Source organism: Solanum verrucosum, unplaced genomic scaffold (genome assembly GCF_900185275.1).
Source record: "Solanum verrucosum unplaced genomic scaffold, falcon-dt-bn FXZP01000257.1, whole genome shotgun sequence".
Taxonomy (NCBI): domain Eukaryota; kingdom Viridiplantae; phylum Streptophyta; class Magnoliopsida; order Solanales; family Solanaceae; genus Solanum; species Solanum verrucosum.
This window is the reverse complement of record NW_026020539.1, coordinates 1,314,544-1,324,982: the sequence shown is the minus strand read 5'-3', so window position 1 is coordinate 1,324,982 and position 10,439 is coordinate 1,314,544. Positions and strand designations below refer to the sequence as shown.

Below are 10,439 nucleotides of genomic sequence, written 5' to 3'. Positions count from 1 at the left end.
ATTGATTTTTAAGAAGATAAAAAAGGAGGTTATCATTGTTAGAGTCATAGTTTTGAATGAAAACATTGTTTTTGCTTAGTTTTGAAGAGTTATTCTAGTAGATTCTGAGTTGGGTTTTGGAGTTGAAGCTAAATTGAAGCATTGTAACTCCTCAGATATTAATACCCAGCTATGGAGAGCGTAATTGGTATTGATTTCTTTCTTTTTCTGATGTGTGGCTAAAACTCCCAATCTTGGGGGTGTGATTATGTGATTAATTGCTTTAATTAGCTTATGGGTATTTGTAGTTATTGATTTAATTGTTGTTTGGAAGTGGGTGTTATTGGTAATTGAGGTTCAATTTATGAAATGTAGTTGGAAAATGCAATTCTAACTTAGGGTCGTTTGGTAGGAGGTCTTAGGAGAAATAATCCATTTATTATGTATGGTATTATTTAGTACTATGTTTGGTAGAATTTTTGGGGCTAAGTATAATTAATCTATGGATTAGTTATACACCCTACATAGTATATAAGATGTATTACTAATACCTTCCATTTGGTGGTATTAGTTATACATTGGATTTAATACCATGGGATTATTTATGTAAAGATAAAAATATCCCTCAAATCATTTTATTTATTTTCTTGATTTTATGTTTTATATTTGTACTAGAAAAATTATTTAAACAAATTAACTTACAAATTTTATTATTTAGAGAGAGTTGTTTGTTAATAAATAAATGCAATACATTTCAATGCAATATTTAAAATGTGGGTTATTTAACATTTACTAATTGAAAAGACAAATATATCACCACATAACTTTTGTGATCTTAATTTAATATATTATTTGTTGATTTATATGTGGTTTCTAATTATTTGTATTTTGAACAATTTATAAATTACATACATATTAAAACTACAACTTGTAATTTTTATGTGTAAATGTAGATGATTTATTCAATTTTACTATTGTTTATCGTCTTTTCGGTTTTAAAGTAGATGATTTATCTATTCTAAATGAAAAATTAACGTTTTAAGTGATTAATTTATTAAGATAATAATTGTTTACCCTCAAATAATTCAAGTGAGAAAATTGCAAACATGACAACAAAATTGTTTCTCCTATCTAGTTAGAAGGTCATAAAAAAATAATACTGTCCCGACAATTATCTAATCGATTACATAAAATAGAAAATCTCATAACAGTGCAAGGATATAATTGGAAAGAAGCTTTTTGTAGAGTTTTAATCCAAACACAAGATGAGGTCAAAAGCAATGATAGAAACACTTGATAAAAAATATACCCTGCATTACTAATCCCAGCACTACTAATCCCTGCGTTATTAATCCCTGTGTTATTTTTTTTATCAAACAACCCCTTAGTATTCTATGCTTGTTCGAGAGAGAGGTCTTAGAGTTAAGATTACCAATTGATGATTGTAGTGATTGAGTTGTTGTGGGTTCAGTTCGAGAGAGTGAATCTTAATCTGAAACTACTTTCTAGCTCGAGAGAGTATATGAATTGAGGTAATGGTTGTTCATAGTATGTGCTTGTTGAGGTTCGAGAACTCACTTGATTCCTAGTAGTTGATCGAGAGATGACTATTAACATCTAAATACTAGCCTACCCACGAACACCCAACAAACTTTGATAATTAATAATCACCCATATAGAAAAATTGGAAATTAATCGATCACATCTCCAAGTATCCCTTATCTACTTAATTACTTCTCTGTTTTTCTTAGTTGTCAATTGACAAACCTTAACCCCTCATTTGACAATTGTTGTCAACCTTTTGATTTAGTTACATGATTTCAATAATTTCTATTCTTACAATCGATTAGAACATGCCTTTCACTTAGTAACTCAATTCTAAGTTGTATCACTCCCTCTGGGATCGACTCCAACTCTTTGTTGGTTTATACTAGATTGCAATCACCTACACCTAGTATTGGATGAGGTGTAGTTGAGTGTTATCAAAAATGGCGCCGCAGCCGGGGAGTGGTGTTTAGAATTCTCTTATTGAAGTATAGCTATGATCTAATCTTTAGTGTAGTTGGATCGACTTACTTTGTTTTGGGTTTGTTGTTGGTTGTTTGAGAATAGGTGACGAAATGAGTGTGAACGGAAGCACCGTGAACCAATTGGATGAACAAGATTATGTTGGAAACTTAAATGATGTCAATGAAGTTCAATTAGGTAGCGTAAGTGGTATTTGCTTACCTCCGGTCGTTGGATATGCTACATTCTATGTGATTAGCACGATGCGGCAACTATTGAAAATGAAAGGTGTATTCGGAGGGCTGGATCATGAAGATACTCATGCGCATGTTCGAAACTTTGTGGACATATGTAGCCCATTCTCTCTCAAGAATATCTTGTAAGAATTAGTCCGGCTTCGGCTGTTTCCGTTTTCTTTGATGTGGGAAGCGACCAAGTGGCTGGCAGATCTACCAAGGGATTTCATTTTGTCTTGGGAAGAACTTATTCAGGCATTCTACAAAAGATTCTTTCCACCCTCGAAGATGGTTAAGTTGCGAGACAATATTCGGAACATCAAGAGAGTAGACGGGGAACCGATTCAAGAAACATGGCTAAAATTTTAAAAGTTGCTGTCACAGTGTCCAACTCATGGGCTTCTGGGTAACGTGAAACTACAATACTTTTACCAGATTTTAGACTCAGTGAACAAAGGTGTAGCTGACCAGCTTGTCCGAAGAGGGATAATGTTACAACCATTTGAAGTAGAATCCACCCTTCTTGACGAAATGACAAAGATTAATCGGGTTTGGTACACTCAAGAGGACCAAGTATCTCCATTGAATTTCAGGATGAAGAAGGAACAAATTGATAAAGAGAAAAAGCGGGATGAGAATATTTGCAAGATCATGTCTCAAATGGAATTGTTGAGGAAACAATCATTAGAAAGCATTGATGAGAACAAGTAGGTAAAAAGAGTGTCTAGGCTTGAGGAGGGTTCTTGCCTGAGCTATTTAAAGTCGGGTGGGAATCAAGGTTGGAATACATTTATTGAAGAAGAATAGAGAGAATACAATCAAGGTTGGGATAACCAAATGACTTTTGGAAGAGAGAAGACAATCATAAGGAGTATCACATGCTAAAAGATAACAACCCAAGGTCTAAGGGTAGCTCAAGTAGTCTTCGAGTGGATGATTTATTGTCACACATTCTAGATAAAGTTGAAGGGTCTAATGACATGCTTAAGGAAATAAAGGCTGATTTCTCATCATTGAATAATAAGGTAAATTATCACGCGGGTTCTATTAAGCAACTTGAATGTCAAATGAGCCAACTTTCAACACAATTAGAACCCAAGTTGTTAGAGAAGACTGCAGATGATTATACGGCATGTTCAAAAGCTAATCGTGACAAAAGATTGGCAGTTGTTACACAAAGTGGGAAAACAACAAGTGGTGATGTGATGGTAAATGATGGGACAAACACCTGTGAAGAAGAGAAAGACACCATTGAGGTAGAGATGTACACTCAAGCACCAAAAAATAACATGCTAAAAAAGAATGAAGAAAACCCAAGGCAAAGCACCACTGAAGAGCTGCACATAGCTAAAGAAGGGGCTGCATTATCTCTAAAGTTAGTGCAACCGCTATCCAAAATCAATCCACCATTCCCTCAAAGGCTCAAAAAGCAAAATGATGATAAAAAATTTAAAAAAATTCCTATCTGTGTTCAAGTCACTTTCCATAAACCTTTCGTTAGTGGAAGCATTGTTGGAGATGTTGGGATACGCGAAATTCATGAAGGAGCTTGTCACTGAGAAAAGAAGTATGTATTTTGAAACAGTTGAAGTCTCTCAGAATTGCAGTGTTGTTATGACTAATCATGTGATCCCAAAGAAAGAAGATTCAGCGGTATTTACTATCCCTTGTGCCATTGGTATGCTTCAGTTTGCTAAAGCATTATGCGACTTGGGGGCAAGTATAAACTTGATGCCATATGCCATCGTTATGCAACTTTGGCTGGGTGAACCAAAATCAACAACAATGAGGCTTCTTATGGATGATCGGTCTATCAAACACCCCATTGGAATACTTTATGATATTTTGGTGAAGGGGGATAGATTTATCTTTCTGGCTAACTTTGTCATTTTGGATTGTGAGATTGACGCAGAGGTGCCTATAATTTTAGGTAGACCATTTTTGGCAAACGGAAGAGCTCTAATGGATGTTGAAAGTGGTGAGTTGAAGTTCTGGGTAAATGAAGAGGAGGTCACCTTCAATGTGTGCAAATCAATGAAGCAACCTAGTGACATTCGTGTAGTTTCAACCATTGATGTAATTGATGAAGCAGTGGCTAGTGTGAGTGAAATGATGTGTATGGGTGAACCTCTTGCTGCTGTCCTTCGAATTATGATAAGATCAAATTTCAAGTGTATGATGAAGGAGTGGATGCTCTATTGGGACTAGGTGTTCATGTAAGAAACCCAATGAAGCTTGATATTGATTTAAAATATTGGGAGAGTCCCCCCGCCAAACCGTCCATGGAAGAACCTCCAAAGCTTGAGTTGAAAGTGCTTCCATCTCATCTTAGTATGTATTTTTGGGATCAAATAACACCTTACCCGTCATCATTGCAGTTGACTTGCTTGAATGACAAGTAAAATTACTTGTAGGGGTGTTAAAGCGATACATCAAGGCTTTAGGTTGGACAATTGCTGATTTTGTAGGTATTCCCCCGGGGATTTAAACTCATAAAATTCAATTGGACAGCGAATGCAAATCGAGTGTTGAGCATCAAAGATGGCTAAATCCGGCAATGCAAGAGGTAGTAAAGAAAGAAATCATTAAGTGGTTAGATGCAAGTGTAGTATATCCGATTGCGGACAACAAATGGGTGACTCTTGTGCAATGTGTACCAAAGAAAGGAGGGATCACAGTAGTTCCAAATGAAAAAGGTGAACTTGTCTCTATGAGACCGGTTACTGGCTGGCGAGTATGCATGGATTACTGGAAGATAAATGCATGGACCGAGAAAGACCATTTTCCATTGCCGTTTATGGACCAAATGCTTGATAGGCTTGCGGGACATAGGTGGTATTGCTTTTTGGATGGTCATTCAGGATACAACTAGATTTCCATTGCACCGGAAGACTAAGAGATGACCACTTTCACATGTCCCCATGGGACATTTACTTTCAAAAGGATGCCTTTTGGGTTGTGTAACGCCCCGACAACATTCCAATGATGTATGCTATCTATCTTCTCTGATATGGTGGAAGATGCGATAAAAGTTTTCATGGATGATTTCTCAGTTGTTGGTAATTCATTTGAAGACTGTCTCGGACATCTTGGGTAGGTGCTATAAAGATGTGTAGAAACCAAACTAGTTCTAAATTGGAAGAAGTGTCATTCCATGGTAAAGGAGGGAAATGTCTGGGGGCATAAAATTTCAGGAAAAGGTATGCGAGTGGATCAAGCTAAGGTTGAATTTATTGCTAAACTTCCCCCTCCTATCTCGGTAAAAGGTGTTTAGAGTTTTCTAGGCCATGCAGGTTTCTATAGGAGGTTCATAAAGGATTTTTCCAAAATAGCACACCCTCTTTGCAAATATTAGAAAAGGAGTCGACTTTCAATTTTGAGGATTCTTGTCTAAAGGCATTTTTATGCTTGAAAGAAAAGTTGGTGTCAACTCCTATCATTGTTGCCCCCGATTGCTGTATCCTGTTTGAGCTCATGTGTGATACTAGTGGGGTAGCTTTAAGAGCTGTTCTTGGCCAACTAAAAGGGAAATTGTTTCATTCAATTTATTATTCAAGTAATACCCTGAATGTGGAGTAAAAGAACTACACCATCACGGAACAAGAATTATTACCGGTAGTGTATGCGTTTGAAAAATTCAGAGCTTACCTTTTGGGAACAAAAGTGGTGGTATATACAGATCATGCAGCCATTAGATATTTGATGGCTAAGAAGGATGCACAACCAAGGTTGATTAGATGGGTCTTAGTGTTGCAATAGTTTGATTTTGAGGTAAAATATTGAAAGAGGTGTGAGAATCAAGTGGCAAATCATTTGTCGCGATTGGTAACTCATATGATTGATCCCAAAGAAAGGGACATTGTAGATGAATTTCTAGATGAAACAGTGATGTGGGTAACCCAAAGCAGCACTCCTTGCTATGCTGATCTTGTTAACTTTGTAGTTTGTGTCTTAATACCCAAAGGTCTGAATTTCTACCAACAAAACCGGTTCTTGTTTGATGTGAAGAAATATTTTTGGGTTGAACAATATCTATTCAGAGAATGTGCAGACCATATAATTCGTCGATGCATAGCGAAAGAGGAAGTCAATGCAATTCTCAATGCTTGTCACACCTCACTTGTTGGTGGGCATCATAGTGGGGTGCGAAAAACAACAAAACTACTTCAAAGTGGCTACTATTGACCATCACTTTACCGAGATGCACATGATTTTGTAAAACAATGCATACCTTGCCAAAAGCAAGGAGGAGTATCAAGAAAGCATGAATTACCTCTTAATCCCATCCTCGAAGTTGAGTTGTTTGATGTTTGGGGTATAGATTTCATGTGTCCGTTTGTAAGATATTTTGGAAACAAGTACATTTTGGTGGAGGTCGACTACGTCTCCAAATGGGTGGAAGCTATAGCATTACCTAAAAATGAGGGTAAGAGTGTTGTACAGTTCTTAAAGCAATATATTTTTTCTCGGGGTACCCCACGTGCTATCATTAGTAATGGAGGATCTCATTTTTGCAACCGGATATTTACCTTATTGTTGAGAAATTACGGGGTCAAGCATAAAGTTGCAACACCATATCATCTACAAATAGGCGGCCAAGTGGAAGTTTCAAATCGGGAGATTAAAAGTATTTTGGCAAAAACTATGAATGCAAATTGGACGGATTGGTCTCGAAGGTTGGATGATGCTTTGTGGGCATACTGCATTGAAAACACCAATTGGTATATCACCTTATCAATTAGTGTTTGGAAAGTCATGTCACCTGCCAATTGAACTTGAGCATAAGGCTCTATGGGCATTGAAGACACCAAATCTAAACTGGGAGAAGGCTGTGAAAGGGAGAGTAACTCATATTTATGAGTTGGAGGAGCTTTGATTGAGAGCATATGAAAGCTCAGCCCTATAAAGGAGAAAATGAAGAAATGGCATGACGCTAAAATCTTCAGCGCAAATTCTGAGTCAGTGATTTTGTTTTGCTCTTCAATTCTCGTTTGAGACTTTTCGCCGGTAAACTTAAATCAAAATGGTCTGGTCCTTTCAAGGTGACTCGAGTATTTACAAATGGGGCAGTCGAAGTGGAAATAAAAGATGGACCAACTTTCAAGGTGAATGGGCAGCGTCCGAAACTCTATTTTGGGGAATGTCATGAGATATCAGTAATTGAAGTGGTGTATTCGGAAGATACTTGAATGTATTTCCACATCTGCCACGACGTTAAATAAGGCGCTTCTTGGGAGGCAACCCAAGCTTTAGTTATTTTCGAATAATATGTGCTGGATATGCAGGAAGAGGTGCTTGTGCGTTGGCACGACCATTTCGGTGATCCGCCAATTGGGTCGGCGGTCGCGACTTGGCTTGCCTTTCTCACATGACAGGAGAACCATCATCCTGGAATATTTGGCGAAGTGACCAGTCTTCTCGGCGATGCACCGATGAGGTTTGGCGAGCCAGACTTCGACTACCCTTTGATCACTCTTGAAGGGCCGCTGTTTTGGAACTTTCGGCGATCCTACTTGTTTGTTCAGCACTGTGATGTTTGCGTAATCAAGACACAACTTCCAATGCAAGTGTCTACGACCGTACAATAGTAAAGTAACCCAACCAAGGGTTGTGGTTGAGTCCCAAGGGAGTGGCCTCGAGAATTAATAGAAAAATAAAATTAAGTTCTAATTAGTCATAGCTAAAAACATTATCTAATGTAAACATGTTAAATCTAAGGGGTGACACAAGCGTCAATTATCAATGGGGGTTTGTGATAAATAAGCTAAAACAACAAAATTGCAAAGAGTACTAATTAAGGAGACGGGATTCTTGGGATGTGATAGGAATGCGGGATAAACGAGATTATTGGGTACATGCTTTTGATAGAGAATTTGTAGAATAATTGTGACTAGGCTAGACTTAAAGGGGGATAAGCTCTCTCTCGAGCAACTTACCCTGTTTCAAGTGGGTTTCTCTCGAATACCCTCTTGCCGCATGAAGAACAGCCTCCACCTTAGCCCACTCACTATCTCGAGCTGTGTGTGTGGGAATGAGACTAGGGTTCACTCTCTCGAGCTGAACCTCATGTTGACCCAATCCCACTGCCATCAATTTAGTAGTATTAGTTTTACGAGCTCTCTCTCGAGCAAGCCGAAAATACAAAGGTGAAATTGTATTTGAAACTACAATTTCATTAAGTCCGACCACAACTACTAAATGAAATCACATTTACACAACAAATAAACTATCAACAAGCATGACCCAACAGATAATCTAACCCATATTCACAAAATCAAACCCCAAGAATTGGGGTTTTAGCTAGACATGTAAAAGTGATAGAAATATATACCAAAATGAGTTTGCATTCAAATGTGTATGAATATTTAAGTCTCAAAACAAGCAAAGAATGAAGAATCCACAAGACCCAAGTCCAAATTCTTGGAGGTGAAACCCTTTGAATCTTCAAGTTATTCAAAACCCTCTCCAAACTTAGAACTCAAAAGTTTATGTTAAAAATTCTATATTAAAAATCTGATACTAAGCTACAACTCTCACCGAGTATTTATAGTTTTCAAAAATCTGTGCTGCAGCGGATCATTCGGTGTCGTTAGTCGAGATCGCCGATCAACTCGGCGATCCGCCCTTTGCTAGGTTTCATCGCCGTTTTTCTCTATCCTTCAGCATCATCGTGTTTTGGATCATTGGGCGACATAGTACTGCTTCACGAAACTATTCGGTGACTTGCCGACAACTCCTTTTCACCGTCGATTTGATTCTTTCTTTCAGGGCTCAGCATACTGGAACAAAAGCCGAGGATAAGACCTTTTGGCGATTCGCCGAATGGGTTCGGCGATTCTCAGATCTTCATTTCTTCGTTCTTTCATCTGCCTTTGTTCCTTTTTTGCTAAGTAGTGTCCATGCTTTCCCTCAAACTCCAAATACCTGGAACTTAAGGGTTTTCATCAGATATTGAGATAAAATATGCATTTGAGGACACTAATTCTATCAAAATATTTCCCTAAATGAGTCCAATTTGTGGACTTATCAACACCCCCAACTTAAACTTTTGCTTGTCCTCAACTAAACTCAACTTCAGCCATTCAAAAAGGGTATCTCGAACAGTGCTACACAAGACAATCATGAATGCACACAACAAGACTCAATTTACTTAAGCAAAGATCAAAAGTGCACTCAAAGATTCAAGTTGTGACTCACCAATATCGAAGAATCTCATGCTTACAATACTTGCTTCAAATGCAAGTTCAAGATTAACCAAAGTGTTCAAATTCCCTCACACAAGGACTGATTCCATATTCACACACAATGGTTTAATCATTTAAAGTTCCGGAATCAAATTCAACGCTCACTCTCACAAGGAATAACACAATGCATAATTTCACATGTAGGTTTCCTCGTATTTTCTGATCAACTTTTGTTTCAGTTTACTAAAGATAAAAAAGGTCTTTTCAAGGCTTGTAATGGGGCTGAGTGCAAATGTATGGTCATTTAGGCTCAGTGACTTTCTTCCTCATGGAATGTGGTGCTCACAACACTTCCTTTCCTTTTCCTTAATCATTTTCTTTAGTGTTCATAAGTCATCCTATTATTCACTCCCCATGGATTGTTTGGAAATCCCATTTCTTTTGTCATTTATTCCACAACTTTCTTTTTCATTCTTTTTTTTTATATGGAGGGGTTCTATTTTTCTCAAAACCATGGGTAAGAGGAGACTTTCCTTGCATTTCTTGACTTCCTCTTATCTTTTCACCACACCCCCAACTTAGGCTTTTGGCCTAAGTTGGCTATTCAACTAAACCACAACTTCATGAGGATTATGGGTAATGGATAAACAAAGGTCATTGTTTTCATCAAATTTCTTTCAAAGAAAGTTAAGGCTCAAGGGGTGTTCAAAAGAGGTTCACACATACTACAAGGTAGGCCACAAAAAAGGTATATGTCAAATTGGCTCACATTCTTTGAAGTTGCCTAAGATCATATCAAGAGATAGAAACAATTAGTTGACCGGACCAACGGGGCAAATTCTAGGATCCATCATGCATAGTTCACAGGTAAGCTCATCACACTAGGCATTGACACTACAAGTCAAACAAGACTCCACACTTTCTCTAGTGTGCAATGATCATCACAAGAGACTCAATTCGGTACTAGGCTAGTCATAACGATATGCAAATAGTTCACATATTGTCTATCTGACTTCATTTGTACTCATCGTAG

At 37.6% G+C, this 10,439-nt stretch overlaps 1 protein-coding gene across 1 annotated transcript; it reads left to right on the top strand.

Moving 5' to 3' along the window:
- The first annotated feature begins 3,791 nt into the window (after positions 1 to 3,791).
- Positions 3,792 to 4,430, top strand: LOC125809981 (uncharacterized). Its single transcript, XM_049489505.1, has one exon. The coding sequence runs from the start codon at positions 3,792 to 3,794 to the stop codon at positions 4,428 to 4,430; it is 639 nt and encodes a 212-aa protein (XP_049345462.1).
- Positions 4,431 to 10,439: the final 6,009 nt, after the last annotated feature.

Bases quoted from the DNA above. Each gene is read 5' to 3' on its own strand.
- LOC125809981 (XM_049489505.1), top strand. From the start codon at position 3,792: ATGTATTTTGAAACAGTTGAAGTCTCTCAGAATTGCAGTGTTGTTATG.